This window comes from Phocoena sinus, chromosome 2 (genome assembly GCF_008692025.1).
Source record: "Phocoena sinus isolate mPhoSin1 chromosome 2, mPhoSin1.pri, whole genome shotgun sequence".
Classification (NCBI taxonomy): Eukaryota; Metazoa; Chordata; class Mammalia; order Artiodactyla; family Phocoenidae; genus Phocoena; species Phocoena sinus.
Window position 1 is genome coordinate 146,199,630 of NC_045764.1, and position 22,425 is coordinate 146,222,054.

General features: G+C 47.4%; 1 protein-coding gene across 3 annotated transcripts in view; it reads right to left on the reverse strand.

Moving 5' to 3' along the window:
• The window catches only part of SLC8A3 (solute carrier family 8 member A3), a 150,842-nt gene that overhangs the window by 110,650 nt on the left and 17,767 nt on the right, over positions 1 to 22,425 (reverse strand). For all 3 annotated transcript variants that reach the window (XM_032624610.1, XM_032624608.1, XM_032624609.1), the window contains exon 2: positions 17,410 to 19,255. In XM_032624610.1, the coding sequence (XP_032480501.1) occupies positions 17,410 to 19,193 (1,784 nt within the window). In that variant the 5' untranslated portion in view covers positions 19,194 to 19,255. The remainder of the gene's footprint in view (positions 1 to 17,409; positions 19,256 to 22,425) is intronic.

Sequence of the window (22,425 nt, forward strand, 5' to 3'; positions counted from 1 at the left end):
TTTCCAGGTAAGAAAACTGAATCTTAAAGAGATTAGGCAATTTACCTGAGGTCACGTAGCATGGAAGGCAGAATTCTAATGTGGCCCTAAGATTCTTTCCCCTCCCTACTGTACATGCCCTATATAATGCCATCCCTAAAATGTGATGGGACCCGTGAACATGGCAATGATTAGATGCCATGATTATGTTATAAGGCAGAGGTGAAGGGATTTTGCAGATATAATTAGGGTCCCTGATTAGTTGACTTTTAAGTCATGACTTCAAAGGAAATTATCCTGGTGTGCGCCTCCTAAATAGATGAGTCCTTTAAAGAGTGAATCTCTCTCCTGCTGGCCTTGAAGAAAGAAGCCATGAGTTCTACAGCTGCATGGAAATGAATTCCGCTAACAACCACCTGAACTTGGAAAAGAACCCTGAGCCTCAGATAAGACGGCAGTCCCAGCTGACACCTTGACTGCAGCTAACTTGTGCCCGGACTCTCGATCCACGGAAACTGAGCAATAGTAAATCAGTGCTGTTCGTGGTAATTAGTTACGCAGCAAAAGAAAACTAATACACACGGCTGAGGAGTGGCAGAGTCAGGGTTGAAACACAGGTCCACCTGCCTCCAAAGCTGATGTTTTTGTCCTTTATACTGTGTAACACCACACTGGGTTTGGATTTTGTTTTCTTGCTTGCTTGTTTGGTTGCCATGGGGGGATGACAACGGCAGAAGGAGATATGAAAGACATTCAGATACAATGGCTAAGGTCTGAGCCTTAACGCAAAGCGAGTCTCTTCAGCCTCGGGTAGTGGCAGTAACTGTGGCCAGTAAAAAAGTGTTGGGAGTGGGCAAGCAGTTTATCTCCTCTTTCTCAGGAAATAGGTAAAGGTAATTGGGGGTAGCAGCGTTCGCACAGGGGCAAGCGAAGAACGCCGGGTCCCTAGTGTTGGATGAACCACATGAAAAGGCCAATGTGATTGTTTCTGATATCCTCAAATGGCGATTACACGTGTTTCAACCAGTAGTTAGGAAATGCCAGGTCAGAGCCCAGAAGCAAGAAAGAAGCCAGGAGTTCTGCGGGGAAGGACTTCTTGAGTGGGAAGAGATGCGAATGGGGACACTGTCAAAGCAAGAATCGAACAGCTTGGTTTTCGGAGTCAGGAGGAACGAGGTCAGGGACCACGCTCATGCCTCAACCATGGAGATTTCAGCTAAGGGCGCTGCACAACTGTGGGAAGGGTGAACATCTACGAAAGCCAAGCTTAATCTTCAAATCTCTGACTTTGATCTAGTGATATGCTGTGCTATAAAAGGGGAAGCACAGGGCAGAGTGGCCAGGGCAGGGATGGGGTTATATGCCACTGCAGAATTAGTGTAAGGATCATAAGAACACATGTCACACACCTGACGTAGTACCTGCCACGCGGTAAGTACCAAATAAATGGCAACATCAGTATTTGGCACTTCATTAGATGACAGAAGACTGCCTTGCTTATTATGTAAGATGAAGGTAAGGGCGAGCCATCTCTAACTACAAGGACAAACATGAAAGGTAGGAGGCCCTGACTGGGAGCACCGGAATCAGGCTGGAAAATATTTAATTCTTTAGTCACTGAAATTCCTCTTGTGGGGTGGCGTGAGGGAAGGGACAGCACCTGGGCCAGCACTTCGGCAGAATTGCTTTCTTGCTCCAGACACGTGGCCATCAATAGTAGGGCTCTCGGGCTTCCCTGGTGGCGCAGTGGTTGAGAGTCCGCCTGCCGATGCAGGGGACACGGGTTCGTGCCCCGGTCCGGGAGGATCCCACATGCCGCGGAGCGGCTGGGCCCGTGAGCCATGGCCGCTGAGCCTGCGCGTCCGGAGCCCGTGCTCCGCAACGGGAGAGGCCATAGCAGTGAGAGGCCCGCGTACCGCAAAACAAAAACAAAAACAAAACAACACAAGCAAAAAAAAATAGTAGGGCTCTCCGTCTGAAGGCATCCAGGATGGAGAGATTTGTGGTTTTCATCACACGAGCACATAGACGGGACTCCGCTCTGAAACAGTAACTGTTCTGTTTAAGCTTCCTGATCAGAGAAAGGCTCTAAGGGGGACGGTGTACCACGTGGCCTGGGAAGCAGGTCGAACTAGAGAAATCTCAACACCGCCTACTTGCTGCTCCGAGACGTGCCCAAGAGCCCTCGGGAACCCGTACAATAATTACCAGAGTTGTGCCAGCCCCAGAGCCCCACCAGCAAGTGATTTCCTATGTAATTATCCTCCAGAGAAGAGCATGCATCCTCCTCCAAGCCCTTCTTCCTCCCTTCCTCTCTCTCTTTTCATTTTCATTCTCTCTCCAAATCCCTTCTTTCTTTCCTTCATCTCCCAAACAAATTCAATAAAGTCCACATCAGGATGCAGAGGAATCCACCCCAAGGTCACTTTCTACCCCAGCCTGGGGCTGCTCTACTCCCTGGAGAGAACCCTGTCACGTTCCCTGACATCGTCAAAGAAAGCCTTGATAACGAAATTTTCCTCCACCTTCCTCCAGACAAAACTCTTTGACTTTCTATCTTTAGATCAACTGTCTCTTCCCAAAAGCTCACCTTGGGCTCAGGTGGGGAACAGAATTACTGACGGGGGAAGCTGCCTGAGCAAAACGCCGGCCCACGGGTCAGAATGGCTTTGATAACAGCAGAGATTCTTTAACTCCTTAACAAGTGACTGGCACGTAATACATCTGATGAGTAACTGAGACTCGGCACCACGTTAAATGTTCTATAGTCCTATTCAATCCTCACGACAACCCTAGGAGGTAGGTGCCATTATTACGCACATAATATAGCTGAGTAAAGTGAAAGGCCAGGTAACTTTCCCTAGATCCCATCGCCAATAAATAGCCGAGCTGGGATTCCCGTTTGGTCCGTGTGACGCCTTGTCCACGCATTTCATCACCCTGCTCTGTTACCCGCCCCCATGTCTATATGGGCTTCTACCTACATCGCTGCTCTCCCACTTCTGTCGTTGGCAATTCATGGTGCAGACAATAAACCAAAATTCTGTCTTCAGCTCCTTGACACTCATTCAGTGAGTGCCCCCTTCTCACCTATCAGGGCTGCCTTCCTTTCATCACAGACAGGCATGGCTCACTTGCTCTTAGGTTGCCCATGGCATTTCCATTTGTTCCCCCCAAGCCAGGCCCCCCTTGCTTTGCAGAGGGAAGCAGGTAACATCTGCATTTCAGGACAAGTAGGTAACACTCCTGGATCTCAGGACCAGCTGCAAAGCGTCAGGGAACACCAATGGGAAAGAGGGCCTGGAGAACGGGTACTTCTCTTGCCTCCCCAGTCACAAGATGAGTGACTCTTAACGACACGGTGGGGCACTGTTTTCAATGGCCCAGAGGTAAGCCATTGGAAGGGTGGAAAAGGAGAAATGGGCATGCAGTGCATGGAGCATTAGCTGGAACCTCCAGGCTGTTGTTTAAGAACCATCAAGTGGAGGTTCATTAGAAAACTAAAAATAGGATTGCCGTAGGATCCAGCAATCCCACTACTGGGCATATATCCAGATAAAACTCTAATTCAAAAAGATACATGCACCCCATGTTCATAGCAGCACTATTCACAATAGCCAAGATATGAAAACAACCTAAATGTCCATCGACAGACGAATGGATAAAAAAGAGGTGGTACGTATATACAATGGAATACAACTCAGCCATAAAAAAGGATGAAATCATGCCATTTGCAGCAACACGGATGGACCTAGAGATTATCCTACTAAGTGCAGTAAGTCAGACAGAGATAGAAAAATACCATACGATATCCCTTACATGTGGAATCTAAAATACACACAAATGAACATATCAGTGAAATGGGAACAGACTCACAGAGACAGAGGGCAGACTTGTGGTTGCCAAGAGGGAGGAGGGCTGGGGGAGGGAAGGATTGGGAGTTTGGGATTAGCATATCCAAGCTATTATATGTAGAATGGATAAACAACAAGTTTCTACTGTATAGCACCAAGAATTATATTCAATATCCTATGATAAACCATAATGGAAAAGAATATATTAAAAAAGAATGTATATATAGGTATAACTGAATCACTTTGCTGTACAGCAGAAATTAACACAACATTTTTTTTTTTTTTTTGCAGTACGCGGGCCTCTCACTGTTGTGGCCTCTCCCGTTGCGGAGCACAGGCTCCGGACGCGCAGGCCCAGCGGCCATGGCTCACGGGCCTAGCCACTCTGTGGCATGTGGGATCTTCCCGGACCGGGGCACGAACCCGTGTCCCCTGCATCGGCAGGCAGACTCTCAACCACTGCGCCACCAGGGAAGCCCCACATTTTTAATCAACTATACTTAAATAAAAAATATTGACAGTGGAAATATATATATATTTTTATACATATATAAAAGAACCATCAATGGACCAGGACTAAGGAGATTGGAAGATAAAAGAGGAGGCCATTAAAATAGCTGTCATAAAGTAACTAAACTGATAGGGAAGTGTGGCTTAGAGAAAGTGGCCAGATTATTTTTTTAAAACCTTCATCTGACCTGCAAACAGGAATGGAAAGGCTTACAGTTACAGTCCATATATAACAAAGCTGTTACATGAGCTCTGGCCTCCTTCCACCTCAGAAGCTGTGGGTCAGTGTCCTGAGGGCAGTCAACCCCATGGGCCACGCTCTTCTCACCGCCAGTCCTTTGACCATGTTACTGAAATCCAGAGCAGCCATTACGCAAGGCTAGCTTCTGGTGTTTGCCAGCAATCCTTGGCATCCCCAGGTCTGTAGCTGTATCACTCTGCAACTTCACCTCTGTTGTCACGTGGCCTCCTTATGTTGACGCTAGTCATAGGCTCTAAGGCCCACCCTAACTGAGTATAACCTCACTGCAACTCATTAAATCTGCACAGACCCTGTTTCCAAATAAGGTCATGTTCAGAGGTTGTGGGTGGACATGGATTTGGGAGTGGGGAGTGGGGGCACTCTATTCAACCCCGCACAGCTTGCCAGTGGGCATTTTTGGCCGATCTCGCATAAGAGCAAAGAGAGGATTTGGGTTCCTCAAGAGAAAGGCTCAGGTAAACCTCAATGCCGGTGGGGAGGTAGAGGGGAGAAACCACCTTGAGCAGCGTCCATGTCAGACTGAGGCAGCACCCGTGCATCTAAAACATTTCACAGAAATCAAGTCTAATGGAGCAAAGAAAGTCATGCAGAGAACTAAGGTAACTTCCCCCACAGCTCAAAACAGACCAGGCCCCTTCCCCCTCAAAGCGCAACAATGGAATTATCCAGGTAGGATGCCAGGTGACCCCCTCTCCCCAAGCTGACATGGAAAACGGGCAAATTCCTTCAATCTCCTTTCCTCTCCCCTCTAACCCCCAGGAGGGCTGTGGGACACCCAGGGGTTCTGGCTGAGAGGGGAATGGAGCTCTCTAAGACTCCCACTCAGCCAAGAACAATCCCGGGGGTGGGGGGTGGCTCATGGCAAAGAGCAGAGCAGAACAGCGCGAACCCTCAGGTTCCCCTAAGGAAGCCCTTCCTGCTACTGGGGACTCATTTCTAAGGCCTTCAGGGAGGTGCTGTGCAGAACTGCATCCAATCTGGGCTAAGCAGATTAGTTCCCTCCCAGGGAAAGGTTCTGCACAGCTGAGCAGGGCAGCTCCCTGCGCGCGGTAGCAAGGGGCTGTCATTACAAGGCCCAGATAGGACATAATGACATGCTCCCCGGAGGGAGCTCCTAATTGAATTACAGGGTGTCTCCTGAGCGTCGAAGGCAGCCTGTGCTCAGGGGTAGCCGAGCAGCCCAGGAACAGACCTTCTGCAGAGCTGGTGTAGGGCAGGGGTCAGGCTGGGGAGGCGCTGGGATGCCTGACGCCAGAGGGCTCTGTGGATGTCGCAGACACTGGGAGAGAAGAGGAGGAAAGCATGGGGAGTGGGGGACGGTGGGCATCCCTGGACCTCACACCTGAGAGATGTGTTCAAATCCCATATCCTCCGAGCTTGCTGCAACCGGGAGGTAGTACAGAGCCAGAGGACAGGCCAAGAATTCACTCTGTCCATTCGTTCACTCATTCAACAGGCATCTGTTGTGTCCCTATGATGTGTGATGGAGATGAACCAAGTGCTGCTCTGATCTGAGGATGCACCCTACCTGGGGACCGTTTACTCCTGAGGTCAACTTCTACTTCTATCCGTGCATGTCTCACACGCTGAAGCCAACCAGCCCTCCTTCTAACAAGTCCTTCTGAGTTGACTGGAGGAGGGGGTGTGCAAGTCACCTTTAATCACTCCAAACTGAATCCCAGCAAAAGGCAGGAGGGAGTGGCTGAGGCTCGGCGATCCCTCTTTCATGGCAACTCTCACACGCACTCCCTTCCCCGTCAGCCTGGGAACGTCCTGAAGACAGGGACAGTGCCTCTTCTCATTCAGTGGCTCAGCCCACAGAATGAGCTCCATGAATGTCTGCTGACTGTACCCTGAGAGACTGGCCCCTGCTTCCCCACCTCCTCTCTGGAGGGAGGGCTCTCATAGGCCCTCTGGGGGTTGCAAGCAGAACCCACCTGCACTCTCTCACCACCCTCCTCCTCTAACCCTTGGTCCGGGATGTCCTCAGACACCAGGGTCACAGCCGCAAAGGAGGCCCCTCGATCTGGACACATGGTCCTGAGCCAGCCTTGCCCTGTTCCCCAGGCAACAGGCCAAAGCATTATCTGTTGATAGTTCCTGATGGTGAAGTGACACAAACAAGGCCCCTCTGTGTACCGGCCTGGGCAAGGGTGTGTCTGAGCCAGCAGTCAAGAGTGACGAGTCCAGACTTCTGAGCTGGGCATTAAGGAGTCTATTTGGCCCTTGCCAAATTCCTTGGGCCCAGTTGCCCCTGAATTAAAGGACAGCCAACTCTTGCTGTTAAGGAAGAGATGTCCTCTTAACTCCTTCCACATGAGAAGAAAGCCTGCTGCTTTCAGCTTCATGACCTTATTCTGAGGCTAAAATATGTAACATAGTTGAAAGAATATGTGATTTATAAGCAGAAGATCTAGGTTTGGATACTGACCCTTAAAAGCTCTGTGTTCTAAGGTAAATTAATGTTTCTTACTTTCAGTTACCTCATCTGAAGACGGTGATAATATTAACTCTAGAGGTATGACAAATCCTTTACTTTTAAAAGTTGAATTTTATATTTTCATACAAATATTAGAAGTTTTATTCTGTAAGAAGAAAAAAACAACAATAGTAATCTTTCTCCAAGGTCTAAACAATGCTGAAGGCTCGATAACCAATACTGTGTCCTATATTCTGATATATTCTCCAGAATATTTGGATCTCCCCAGGAGGTCACCCTCTTCAAAACAACTTTAAACAGTTAGTGCCTAACATTTTCAAAGCATTTTACATCAATTTGTTCTTTGAAAGTCAGCCCGTGGCTGTGTTTATTCTACTCTCTCCCCTACCCCCAAAATAGAAAGTATGTATTCTTACAACAGTCCACACAGGTTAATTAAAATGTCACTTCTGTCTACTTTGGCTAGAGCTATATTAACTCATTGTCGTAACACTAGTTATCTTTTGCTATATTTTATGAGAAAAGGGAAATCTAATTAATTTTCAGCTAAGAATCTTCTAGCACCTGGGATCCATGAGAAGGAATAATTAAAATGGCCTTCGATGGGGAGCTGGTTGGGAACCACTGGTCTAGTTTATGAAGGCCGCTAGGTTAACAAGGTTTCTGGAAGATTCTGGTCTGATAAGAAAGTTATGTGCACCGTGCATCCAATGGGGATTTATGTCCCTGTGGATTCATCCAGGGATTAGAAGAAAGTTCCGAGTTATGCAGGATGAAGAAGGCAGTGATCCAATGAGGCTTTTCGCATCAGGACCGGCCCGGTATTGGAGAGATAGTGGCAACTTCATGCTAGTGCACCCCAGTGAAATGGAGACTCCTACTTTCTCTATCCCATGAAGATATTCCTACTTTATCCCTTCTTTATCCCTACTTTCTTTATCCCTTCCTATCCATCTGTCATCCCAGGACTAGAGTTGACAGATAGTTGGTTTTTCTTCTCACATCCACAGCTGAGTCCAGATACAGCCTCAAAAATCCTTTCCAAGATGGCTGCCTGGACAGCCATGATGGACTGACTGGAACCGACACAGAAAGAGTTCTATTTTACACCCAGCCCTGTGTCCTGGGACGTGGACACTTGACAGAGTCACATACTGTGCCACCTGGAGATGAGAACACTCTGGCTTCCGGGGAGTTCCTGGAAAGGCATCAAATTACATCTGCAAAGATAAGGGGGGGCGGCGTGGTGCCTGCTGGCTCGGGTTAAGTCCAGCAGACCAGCTGTCTAGCAGGGGAGGGGTGGGGAGGGAAAGGCTGTCATTCTATCCCTGGCAAGCATGAGTGGCAGGGAAGCTTTCTGTCCCGGTTGGGAACACAGGCTGCTCTGGAAACCCAAATCCACGAAGAGGCTTTGACAGTGACTCGGTACCCAAATAGTGCACCTGAAAACGACGGCAGATTATCTTCTGACGTTAGTCTCCTGGAGAGGACGGACCAGAAGAGGGCAAAGGAGGAGGGATGAACCTAGTAACCTTGAGATTTGTGTCACTGAGCATCACCCACTAGGAATGTTTTCTGTTGATCTGGGCAGAGGCCATTTGAACCTTGGCAGCTGAGTCTGTGACCAGCTTGATGAATACGGTAGGGCTGAGGGCTCCAGAGGTGGCAGTGTCTCCCATTCTCTAGCCTACCGCCCCAGCACTGACCACTGTAAAATCAGCACTCTCTCAGAGGCACTGCAAACCTTATATACTGTGTCAGTTTTGAGGTGACAGATGACTGTCTCACTTGGGACTTCCTTCTAAGCGACACTGTCCACCACTTAGAGACACAACTGCTTAGGTAGCCTACCATGGGAACCCCTGGGCAACGTTGTTTTCCCACCCCACCACCCAATTATGGCAGATTAACTGTCAAGTTGGGGGTGGGTGGAAACCTGGTTTGACACAGGGCAACCAATACGTATTGGGCCAGTGGCCTTTGACATAGTTAAGGTGGAAAAAAAAGGCGGGGGTTGGGGGGAGGGGGCAACAGAGTTCCTCCCTTGAGAATCTGAGCTAGAAGAATAGAAGGATCTTTCCAAGTAGGAGATAGGACTGTTGGGCTGTGAGGTATCATCAAAGCAATAAGGGAGAAGGCCACAGAGAGAAGCAGAGATGCCAGGAGACAGAGACCCCATGGCCTAGAGAGACAGCGTCAGAAAGAGAAGGTGGTCCCTAGGGCTCCCGCAGCCTCTGATGCCTTTCCAATACCAGCTCCAGTCTATGCTGGATCCTTACAATTCAACCTTCTTGTCTTAACAGTCAAACACTTTGCGGTGAAGGGAAAAAAAGAGCGCCAGAGTAACTGGTTTGTTTCCTGGGAGATATCAGTCTTCTTGGTACTATCGTGAGGCTAGTTCTTTCTGTCCAAATGCCGGGCTTTCTTAAGGGATACCCACAGTGCACTCCTGGTCACCCGAAGAAATCATAGATCAGACAGTAGAGAGAAGGCAATCCAAATACAGATGCCAACAGTGTGAAGGAAGGGGACGTAGGGAACAGGATAAGAGTAAGAGAGGAGACGGGACTAAAGGACGTGGGAGGAAGGCACTGAGCTCGAGCAGAAGTAGAAACCACGGCGTGAGTGTCAGCAGGGCCTGGAGCATACACAGTAGAGAAAGAAAAGATGCAGCCGAGGACGTTTAGAAGAGAGAGCAAGTGTAAGCAAAGGGCATCCAAACAGAAAGGAAGGCACAAGAGGGGAAACAAAGTGAACACATAGAAGATTTGCAGCCAGGGCCAGGGCTTGCTCTAGGGACAGTTGCAGGGTACACTCTCCATCACCAGAGCTCAGAAAGAGAGGGTCGGGAGGTAGTGGGGGTCCCGAGGAGAAATCACATGGGATACACGAGGAGGAAACCAAAAGGGAGACAAATCAAGACCAAGAGCTCTGAAAAAAATGGACTACTACGGAGAAACGGCAGAATTACTCATCTGTAATCCATAACTTGTTCCACAGCCATATTCTAAGTAGGAAGTTACTATCAAGACGTCACTCATTTTGAAAGCACCAACTAAAGAGTCTCGAGTGTTGTCTGTATCATAACTAACTGGTTCTTCATGAACCCTTGCCACCAAGTGGTAAGTGAACTGGGCTCAGGTAAGGGCAGGTTAACAAGGCTGTGTCCACGCACGCTGACCCTTCGCTAGAGAGGGTCAGGTTGGTGCCACACTGATAACTAAACTCAAATATATGCACACACCTAGTGATGGCTTAATTTTAGAAAAACAAATTTTTTCATAGTGACTAACTTTTACTTTCAATTTTATCTTCTTCTGTACTCACCCAGATAACTTCCTACTTGGGTGCGTGGTAGGCGGCAGGGGTGGGAATATAATTCCTATGAATGATCATTATCACTCCACCTGAGAATGTTTCCCTAGTGCTTTCCTTCATGGCCTTTTAGCAAAATTCTCAACACATGTGATTCCTGCAAGAGTTTCTGGACGGTGCAGAATTTAAATACGGGGACTTTGCTCTGTTTGCAGGTCAAGGAGTTCTCTCTCTCCAACTATCAGTTACACACTACTGGCTCTATGCCAGGACTTCTGATTGGGTTCTGGAAGCACAGGTTAGTTTTTCTTTTAAAAAGACAGCAAGAGGGGCTTCCCTGGCGGCGCAGTGGTTGAGAGTCCGCCTGCCGATGCAGGGGACGCGGGTTCGTGCCCCGGTCTGGGAAGATCCCACATGCCGCGGAGCGGCTGGGCCCGTGAGCCATGGCCACTGAGCCTGCGCGTCTGGAGCCTGTGCTCCGCAACGGGAGAGGCCACAGCAGTGAGAGGCCCGCGTACCACAAAAAAAAAAAAAAAAAAAACAATAAAAAGACAGCAAGAAAACAACGTCTTGAATAAACCGAAGACTGTAGCTCTGAATTCTACTCCATTCCTCGTGGAGTTGACAGGGTCACAGCTAAAGGATGGGGAAGGAATGAGTGCTCATGTATGACCCAAATACACCTGGGAAGTTGATAAAAGTTGGACAAAAAGGAAGAGTCCTCCCCACTCAGCCACCTCACTTTGCCCAAGTATCCCTTTCCATCATGCTTGTGAGTGAATGAGGAAACTTCGAAGAGTCGAGACAAACGAAGCAAGGTCCATAGCAGGATCTCCACCGTCATTCCTTTATTATTGCCTGACGCCCCAACTAGTATCGTTCCAAGCAGTGCACAGGAGACCCTGCTTTGAGGCTGAGGCTCTTTCACCTTCTGATTGGCTGGTCATGTGATCATCTCCAATGGCAGTGTGCCTCTCTCCTCAAACCCAAACATTCTTCCTGGCAGAATCTCTAACCCTGCACCCTGAACTTTCTCATACCAGATGGCAGACCAAAGCGAGAAGACCCAGGGCAGGCACACTGAACGCTCTGCTGTATACGGTCCCTGACCAGGTCAAGTAGAGGGAGTGTTGCCTGATCCAGTATTGCCAGGAATGTTGTACCCTTAGACCCTAAAACAAATTAACCGGGAAGACTCTGGACTTCCTGGAGATCTTTCCAGACATGTACGGTTTAAGTATACTCGGGGTGCTTTATGAATCCTGAAGTCGGAATATGTCACCCTTTGACATAGTCTTTGGCAATTTCAGTAATTAAGAAGAAAAGAAAAACATTAGCAGGACCTGGAGCCTTTCAGGGCACAACATCCAAAGCTTCTGCTGAAGAGTCCACATAGCCTCTCATCACTCCTTTGGGCCCCAAAGAGACAGGATTGTAGTTGAACAACCCTACCTGAAATGTTCCACTGTTAAGTCCCCCTGTTCAACAATTGGCTTAGACATGGATTCCCTTCTTCAGGACAACTCTGAACCCAGCACCCAGCTCCACTGTGAGTTCCATGAAGCTGCGGCCCCGGGGGACTGACTGTTTACCTAAAGCCACAAAGACAGCTTGTTACTGGAAATCAGGCACTGCAGGCAGAAGAGAGGAGAAAGGGAGGGATGCCAGCTAAGGGGGAAATACATCTACCTCCACCACACTCCCACCCTCACTAAGCGTGCAGCTAGTGACTTTTCTCAAGCACAGAAAAGGCATTCTAGAGGCAAATCACCTTCCTCCGTGTGGCCAGATAGACTATCCCATCGCCCTGCTGAGCCACAGAAAAAGAGAAAAGTCCACTGCGTTTCAGTCAGCTTGGAGAATGTGAAAATTGTGTCCTGGATAACTCCGGATTTGTATAGGTTTTGATGGGAAGATGCCTTGGGCTGAAACTTTACAGAGAAAGCACCCCTGGAAGAGAATGGCCTGCATCATTCTGAAAAAAACAAAAAAAAAAAACAAAAACAAAAAAACCCTGCATTATTTCATGCAACAAGGTCTAGCCTGAAGTTAACCATCACTAAAAGATGTCTCAGCTACACATGTCTCCCTCAGCAAGAGATCACTAAGACAAAGCTTTTAAAAACTTTTCTATGGGCTCGCTATTTTCCTTCAACAGTTTCAAGGTGAACCAAGAGATTAAAAATAGTCCATAATATATTATTATTCTTAGTTAAGACATTAGTCATATAACACTTCTGGATGTGCACTTCCAGAGCATCTGTCACCCAAGAATTTCCATATTCTTTCCGAAGTTGAGATTTTGATGGATAAAAATAAAATGGAAAGGTCCAAATCGGGAGGGGGAGACATTAAATCAGTAGCATCTAAAAAGTCCTTTCTATCTAAAAGTCTAACTTTCTATCATATCTACCTGTGTGATCCTGGACAAGTCACTTTACATCTCTTATTCTCAACTTCATGATTTGTAAAACTGGGAGGTCGGATACCTTCCAGTTTTAACGTCCTAATTTGCCTGGAAAATGCATGGTACAGCTAATACTCGATTCTTCTTTGAAGGAGGCCTATGCTATTTAATTATAGTAGATCTTGACATCTGTGGCTTTGACTATTCCCAGAGACTCCAAAGGTCAATGAGTCGCAATAATCTTATTTTTACAGAGACACACTGTGAGCCTGGGATACAGGAGCCAGCCACACGTTCAGTGAGTGAGATTAACGTGCTGGCCAGCACCCGTATCTCGGTGAGGCTTTATTATTATCTGCAGGAGGCTCAGAGGCTGTTATTCCCAGGATGTGCTGCAGTGGTAGTCACAAGGGTATGGATTCTTCTGGAGCACGAAGATGTCAGTAGTATCCCTCTCAAACATCACGAGTTTATTGTAACGTGGGTTTAAAGTAATCATGTTTCCACCCACCCCCCGCCCCACTTCATCTACTTCACTACTACATCCTTAATGAAGGTGACTTTATGATTTTTTTTTTTTTTTTTTTTTTTTTGTGGTACGCGGGCCTCTCACCGCTGCGGCCTCTCCCGTTGCGGAGCACAGGCTCCGGACGCGCAGGTCCAGCGGCCATGGGTCACGGGCCCAGCCGCTCCGCGGCATGCGGGATCCTCCCGGACCGGGGCACGAACCCGCGTCCCCTGCATCGGCAGGCAGACTCTCAACCGCTGTGCCACCAGGGAAGCCCGAAGGTGACTTTAAAAACTTTAGTCAGACTTCCCTGGTGGCGCAGCGGTTAAGAATCCACCTGCCAATGCAGGGGACATAGGTTCGAGCCCTGGTCCAGGAAGATCCCACATGCCGTGGAGCAACTAAACCTGTGCGCCACAACTACTGAGCCTGCACTCCAGAGCCCACGAGCCACAGCTACTGAAGCCCACGTGCCTAGAGCCCATGCTCTACAACAAGAGAAGCCACTGCAATAAGAAGCCCGCGCACCGCGACGAAGAGTAGCCCCCGTTCGCCGCAACTAGAGAAAGCCCGCGCGCAGCAACAAAGACCCAACGCAGCCAAAAATAGGTAAATAAATAAATTTAAAAAAAAAAAACAAAAATCTTCAGTGGTGTCACACACACACGATGAGGAGTTTCATTCCCCTCTTATTGAGCTTATCTCAACCATACTTCTCCCATGTGTTCTGATTTGTGTGTACACCTTGTGTCCACTCCACTGGGGAATAAGATCCTTGGGAGCTGAAATGCCAGCTTATCTTAATCACTTATTTCTCTGCGGTACCTAGTAATGTACCTAGGATGTAGCGGATATTTAATAACTGTCTGCTGAATGAGTGAGCGCCTCTGATGAGCAGGAACTGTGCTAAAGGGGCATTTTCTTCATATTTGTACGTAGCACTTATCACAATCCCGAAGAAGAGATATTATTGTTCCTATCATTCCAACAAAATATCTGGGCTCAGACTGAAGTGACTCATTACGAGTTACACAGCTGGTGAGCGATGGATTCACACCTGTTTGTCAGACGCCAAAGTTCATGTTTTTTCATCCTACCACGGTGCTAAGGACACCTTTGAAGAAGTAAAGCACAAAACCACATGAGTGAATTCACGGACCTAGTATTATTGATAAGAGCATAGGCCTGGCTTCATCCTGAATAGATCCAGAGAGTATGGTGAGGGCAAAAGTGACAGTGCTACCAGGATTGGTGGGCAAAAAAAGCTACACAAAGAGAGAAGGATTAGAAAGTAAAATCGTTCCAGGCATCACACAGCTTCTGTCTAAGTCCTCCTGAGGGTTTTAATTTCAGTTTCCAGATCGGTATTGCGATTAGCAGGGTCTCAGGGTAAGAGCTAGATTCTAGATAAGATGAAGTTGAACACTGGAACTGGAAATCTGAAAACCCACTTTCCTTCCTGGGTTTCATGGTTTGGTCAAGAGCTTTAGAGCCTTTCAACTCTAACTTGGCACCAGTAGCATCAAGAGCTTGTTAGAAATGCAGAATCTCAAGCTCTACTCTGGACCTTTGGAATAATAACCTGCGTTTTAGCAAGATCCCTGAGCGGCTCATGAGCACATTAAAATTTGAGAAGCACTGCTCTATGATACCTGGAAGATATTCTGAGGTCCCTTCTGGCTCCAGTATTTTATGAGTTTAGATTAGTAATCTTCATGGTAACCAAAAAACTTGCATGCTTATTAATTAGGATCACACAGAGATCCAATCAGGTAACCTGATTGGATCAATGGTGTCTTCTGAAGAATATTGTTAATTCGTTGATATTACTATTAATGGCCTTGTTTACTGAGCACATACCATGTGCAAGGAACACTGCATATAATATCTTGACTCATTATAACAGCCCTGCATGAGAGACATTATTATCCCCATTTTTTCAATGAGGAAATAATCTAAGTTAATAAAATTTCTCCAAACTACATAGTTAAATCAGTAGTAGAGCCAGAATCCTAACCCAGAGTACTATACTTAGGGCCCATGGGTTTTTTTGGCTGTATCATACTGCCTCTAGATGTAAAATTACAATTTAAAGTATCAAAGGTAGGGCTCCTTTTGTGAGAAGAGACTAGCAGGCTTTGGACTCATTCTTCTGCAATGAAGAAGGCCAAGAGGGTAGTCTAAAGTCTACTGAAGTCTAAAAACTCATGCAAAGGAATAGATGGGAAACCCTACAATACCCTGGACCAGCATCTCAAACGTGTAGAAGTGCACATACATTTAGAACAAACATCACCCAGAAGCGATAATTCATGAGGCTCCTTTACACCAAGACAGTAATCAAGCTGAAAATACACACAGGTCTGAGGAAGGTTTAGTCATCTTTAGAGATCCTAGGTGCACAACTGATTATTAATGAGGTGAAGAAACTGGGAGCTCAACTTCTGATCTCTCAAAAACTACCCTTCAGTTCCCTCGGTAGACAGGTACTGAATAGGAGGAACCCCAAGTCTGTCCAGTTACGGCCAATGCTGTGGTCTTGATGTCATTTAATGCCTGACGATAACTTCTCATCTACTGACATTGCCATAAATACGTGTGAAATTTCATGGAGTTTTTCCTCCCAGCGAGGGCCTTCATTTGTATGTATATAAATGGATAGTATTCTCTAGAAGGCACAGGTTTTTACTTACGTTAACAAGTTATTGTCCTTCCCAGCAAAATGACTAAACAGAGCTCCAATAAATCAAATTGTCAATGGCCATTTCATTTCAGAAGACAGTATCCCCCCTTCCATCTTTGGCTGCTGTGGGTACGAGAGCCTATGTCTATAGTTCAGAAAATCCTACAGCTGGGAGGAACTGCAAAAAGAGACGAGCCCAGCCTTGAGGCAAGGAAAGTATTGTTATTCCCACTTTACAGATGAGAGTTTTCATTTCCCACTGAAAGTGGTTTTAGCAGGTTCTTGGAGCAGTCTGACTTCTCCCACTGTCTATATAGGCCCCCTTTTGTTCTTCACACCTTCCCCTCTACTGCTTATTGCTCGTGGATGTGAGCAGGAATTCTGAGACCAATGTTCCCCTTTCTCATCCCCTTTCTTCTTGGCCACCTTGGAAAGTCTGCCCTCTCATAAGCTACAAATCCTGGGGAGAGTCAGTCTGCTATCTTCTTTAAAGATATCCATCCGAGAACAGGACTGAATACCCAGTACAAGGTGTTTCAATGGGGAGAGGCCTCAGACTGACAAAGGCAACAGGAGTGCAAGACCCACAGTGTCTGAAGGACTACATGGGGCAGTAACCTGAGAATTATTTTAGGAGAACTCTGGACTATGAAAAGAGATGACCACACAGAAGATGTGTTTTTCCCCCACAATTCCTAAGAGGCTTCTCCTCCACTGCTTAGCCAGATTTTGGAGCTTAGACCTGTGACTGAAGACAGGTGGCCGCTGCCCTGGGAGCTCTGCTTCTCCAAGATACCTCCAGGACCCAAGCCATACTGATTCATCTCACCTAAACTGGGCAAGCCTCGCACCGTAAAATAGCCTATTGGTGTTTAAAGAGACTGCTAAGTTTCAATCAATTTTGCGATTTCCAAATTGAAGGAGAGGTGCCTGAAATCTGCTTATACAGTACAATTGCAATGTGGTACTGGAAAAAAAAAGCCAATGCCACTCACTTTCTTGAGGATGTCCTGATCGGGCTACCACTGTCTCAGAATGGAAAGGATTGGCTTCAAAGCTCATGTAAGCCCTTGGCCTGAGAAGAGGAGGAAGGAGAGACCCAAGCAGTCTCCTAGCTCTTGCTAGGAGAATTCACAAGAATCCCCCAAATCTGATATCAGAACTTGTCAGCCCACAACTCCACCAGCCGTCATTTTGAGTTTCAGTGGACAAAATGTTCTACGTCCTTAGATCCTGCCACAGGATTCCTTGCCCATAAACAATTTCAAGTGAGAAAGCTGAAGGAGATTTTGGAAGCAGAACCTGGCAGGAGGGTCTGCTGATCCTGCACACCTGTGATGGAACCAAAGTTTGACATTAACGCAAACACAAGAAAAAGTTTTAAAACGTGGTGCAGGAGAGAAGGGGGTGGCAAGGCACGGAGGCAGATGGACTGTGGAAAGGTTACTTACACAGTTTCATCATTCTTGAACTCCATCTCCCCATATGTGTCTTCAAAATCCTCACCACCACCCTTGGCGGCCCCTTCTACTGTCCCAAAGGGTACGATGACTGTGCCCCGGGCACCTGATGTCCGCAGAACCTTGACCTCCATGACACCAATACTTTCACTGACATGAACAGTGTCACATTCAAAAGTGAAGATGCCCGCATGATCATCATCCAAGATGGTGACTGTGGCCACACAAGGGGACGCCAGGACAGCCCGAGGCAAGGGAAGACTATTGAGTACTCTGGGAGGCATCCCCTCCCCTGGCTGCTCCTCCTCTATGCGAACGTTGCTCAACCTCACAAAGAAGTGTTCATCCTCCTCAAAAATGTCATCGTCAATGATGCCCACAGAGAACTCCTTCTGGGTCTCTCCTGGCTTCAGAACCACAGTGCCCTCTGTGAACTCATAGTCAGCCCCCGCATTGGCAGAACCATCCTCTGTTTTGTAGTCCACATACAGGGTCTTGGACATGTCCCCCCCTTTCCTCACCACTGTCAGGAGCACAGCCCCACAGTTCTCCAGGCACTGGTAAGAGCACGGGTCAAAGAAGACCTCGGAGACAAAGTCCTCCGGCTCATCAGCGCGCACCTCGCTCATGCTGGAGGCCTTTTTGGCTTGTTCTGCTGCATGCTTCTTCAGGATATTGCCTGCGCCAGTCATCATACGGGTGGCCTGGATCCGGTAGAAGGCGCGGCTCTTCTGTTGATGGGAGAGAGCATAGTAATTGGCCATCTCTACCAGCTGATCTAAGTCCTTCTCTGGGTGCTTTTGCTTCAGATCCTTGAGAATCCGGATCATCTCCCTGCGGGACTCATCCACTTCCTTCCCTTCCAGGGGCACCAGATGCCCATCTAGGAAGTGGGAATTCATCACTTTCCCATCCATCTCGATGCCCTTGGGGTGGCCACCCTCTGTCTCTATGATGATTCCTCGGTGTTTATCTGTGCGGTACTTTTTGTGCATGTATTTGTAGAAGAGCAGTCGCCTATCTGCCACCCAGGCCAGAAGGACACACACTGGAAAGAAGAAGAGAGTGAGGAGGCCTTCCCAAACCTGGACCACACCAGGAGAGAAGACGGCCAGGATCATATAGAGCCAGATGTAGGCAAAGATGCTCCAAGCAGCAGTGACAAAGAAGACTCGGAGGTGCTTTATCTTGCGAGTCTCTCCATCGGGGATCACGTAGACGCAGATACCAATGATGATGAACATGTTGAAGGCTGCACTGCCTACAATGGTAGAAGGTCCCAGATCACCAGCAATGAACCCATGACCACACACCTCAATTAAAGAGAGGAGGATCTCAGGAGCAGAGGAACCCAGGGCCATAAGGGTCAGATTGGAGACAGTTTCGTTCCAGACCCTAATCGTGGTTGTGCTGGTCTCTCCATTGGGCTTTTTGATAGTCACCTCTCTCTCTTGAGAAGTGATGACTTCAATAGATGCCATGAAGCGATCAGCAATGATGGACACCCCGAGAAACATGTATATCAGGGCCACAAAATAGACAATGACCCTGGCAATCTTGTCTCCAAGGGAGGGGTTCTCTGGGTACCAGATTGGCAGGATGACACCCTCCTTGCAGTCCGATGACCCTGTACAGGACTCATTGTTCTGCCCTGCGCTGGGCACATCCCCTGAGCCGCCAGCCTCTGCCCGAAGACCATTCAGGAAGAGCACAAAGGTAATCAGCCCAAAATGGAGGAAGGCAGAGGTAAGAGGCTGCAACCTTAACCACGCCATACACAAGACTTAGCCGCCGGCTTCCACTTCAGCACCAATGGTCCACCTGACAGTCCAGAGACCTAGAAGAGATCAGAGGGGCAGAAAAAGGCATGAAGAAAAGGAGGACAGCAAACGGCAGGTTCCCACCAATTCAAACTGACGCTTCACCTTGAGTGACGTATTGCACTAACACATTGGGCAGTCTCTCACTTGGAAAAATAGATGTCACTGGGAGGTACGAATAGCTGCTCTGTCCTCAGGACCCTCTGGTAGACTCCGTTGAAATATGGCTTAAAATCGCTGGGAATACTGGTATTGGAAACGTAAGTGGTACCCTTTTAGTTCTGTCTCCCAACCCCTTTGTTATCTGTGAGAGTTCTCAACAATCAACTTAAAATTGGCCAAGTATGACATGAGTCTTCATCCTCACTTCTACTGTTTCTAGAGTTTTCAGCCTCCCTTACCACACTGTCATCGTACTTAAGATACTCAAGAATCTTGTATAACATAGGTTTAGAGGAGTACATATTGAACTTCTTTCCTGGGCTACTCCCCCCCAGATAGAACACCTTGCTCTGTATGCAGTCGAGCCTGGTTGGGAGAAACTCCTTCCCCGTATGGAAAATTTAGGGAGGCAAGCTTGGGAAATCAAGAGATGTTCTGTGGTGAATATTACCTGCCATATAGCTAAACTGAGGCCCTGTAAGCTGTGCCCAAGACCAGTCCACGGCAGTCCTTAGCCCTCCAGCAAAACATGCTTATGAAAGAGTTTAGGTGTCCAGTTACAGGAAGGTGAAGATCAGTCAGCCACTCAAATTCCAAACCCAAACACTGAAAGGGCCACGTGGTAGAAAGCACTATAAATAACATGCAAGTGGCTCTCAAATAAGTTTCTTTTCATCTGTAGGCAAGATTTTGGGGGTGAAATGCAGCCTCCTCTGCTGGTCTCAAAGCACTAAAAGGTGAGCATGAATGGAAGAAACTCAGTTGAAACTACAGACTTCTCTTTCTACTCATTGCCTCGTTCAGATGGAATGAGGAAGCAAATATTCAATACCTGAAAACACGCAGTTTGCCCATTTTTCCACCTCTGCTGTAACCATGTAGGGGTATTGTTAGCAATGGAGGAATGCTGCTATCCCCTACCTGCTCCTCCTTCTTCTCCGCTGTTTCCCATTTCAGAAAACAGCACTTCCATTCACCCGGTTTCTCATGCTCTAAAATCGCTGCCTGTCTGCAAACCTTTCTTTCTTCAGTCCAGCACTAAACCCTACCAACTCTCCCCGCAACTCTCTCACCACCATCACAGCCCAAGGCCCCTTACTCCTCACCAGATCAATCTACTACAGTCACCTCCTTACTGAACTCACTCCAACTCTGACCATTCTCTATTCCATCTTCTCATATAGCCACAGTCATCTTTTCTTTAAAAAACCCAAACCTATGCTCTCACTCCCCCATTTGAAGTCCTTCAGTATTTTCCCCTCGCTCTTAATATAGAGACCAGTATCCTTACCATGACCCGCCAAGCCTCGCACGAGCTACTTTCTTCCTCCTCTTCCCCCTCAGCTCTTGCCACTGTCCCTCTCACTGCATTTCTGCAATAACTGCCATATCAGGTCCTAGAGTACATCAACTTATTTTCCACCTCGGGACCTTTGCCCATAACGTCACCCACGACCAAAATGACTGTTCCTTCTTCGTACCCCCACTGTTAACAATGCTTTGGATCTCAGCTTGAGTGTCACTCTCTCAGAAAAACTTATGTTCACCCTAGAAATGGTCAACTCCCTCTTTAATTTTCCTTCGTGGCACTTATAACACTTTGAAATTACATGGGTATTTGTAGGATTATATGATTAATGACTAACTCATCCATTAAACTATGAATGACATAAAGGCAAAGATTACGTCTATTCTGTCTATCACAGTATCCTAAGTAGTTAGTTAGATGCTCAGTAAACGTATGTTTGGGAATAAATAAATGTGACCCTGAGGGAAGCTTCCTCAGTGCTATGGACTGAATTGTGCCCCTCCCCAAATTCCTATTTTGAAGCCCTAATCCACACTGTGGCTTTATTTGGAGATAGCACTTCTAGGAGGTAATTTAGGTGAAATGAAGTCATAAGGGTGGGGTCCTAATCCAATAGGATTGGTGGCCTTATAAGAAGACGTGTGAGAGAGAGAGAGAGAGAGAGAGAGAGAGAGAGAGAGAGAGAGAGAGAGAGAGAGAGAGAGAGAGAGCTGTCCATTTTGTGAGGACATAGGGAGAGAGTGGTCATCTGCAAGCCAGGAAGAGACCTCTATCCAGAAACCAAATTGGCCAGTATCTTGATCTTGGAATCCCAGCCTCCCGATAAATTTCTATTGTTTAACCCACTCAGTCTACGGTATTTTGTTATGGTAGCCTGAGAAGACTAATAAACTCAGAAATCAGCCTTCTTTAAAGTCATTTTACAATCTGAATTATAGCCATTTGCTTTAGGAAAAAAAAAATCTCATAGACAAATCCGGACTAGATTTTAGAGGCTATGTAGGACCTGTTTAAATTCCCAAGGCTCGTACTCAAAGAGAAATTCCCTTGGGGACACAGTACACCCTGGTGCATACTGTAATCCTGAAGGCCCTCCTCCCAAAGGGCTCTGTGGATTAACTTGGTTTCGTTAATCCACAGAGCCAACTGCTGAGGACCACATTCCCCATTAGTCCAGGTACTGGGGGTCACCCCAGAAGGTGCTTGGAGCTCTGACCTCACTCAGAGGAGAAGAGGCTATGACAACGACCATGGAGGAGTAGAGAGGTTGAAGGTGTTCGGCATCCATACTCAAAGCCCTCATAATCTGTGATGCACACAGTGACCCTGTTCATAGGTCTGGCACTCACCTAGCCAGAGAAATGTAGACAGAGACAGATCTTGGCTCCTTGCCTTGACCTCTGAAAACACAACACTTTGTGAATTCTGATAAGCCCCAGACATGAGGAGACAGAAGGTGGGCACAGCTGGAGCAGCTCTTTGATCAAGAGCCAACATGGTGACAGGCGGTGGCAGCTGCATGGCTGGCCAAGCCCACAGGGGTGGGCTATCCACAGGTTAGGGAAGAGGGCTGGCCTGCTGCAGTCAGGGGGCATGCAACATTGAGATAGTAGAGTTATCCTGATCAAAGGGGGACGAGGATTCCTACTGATCTTACCTACCTGGATAATTAAGCAGGATCATGGCCTTTATTTCCCTTGGTCCTACAGACACACG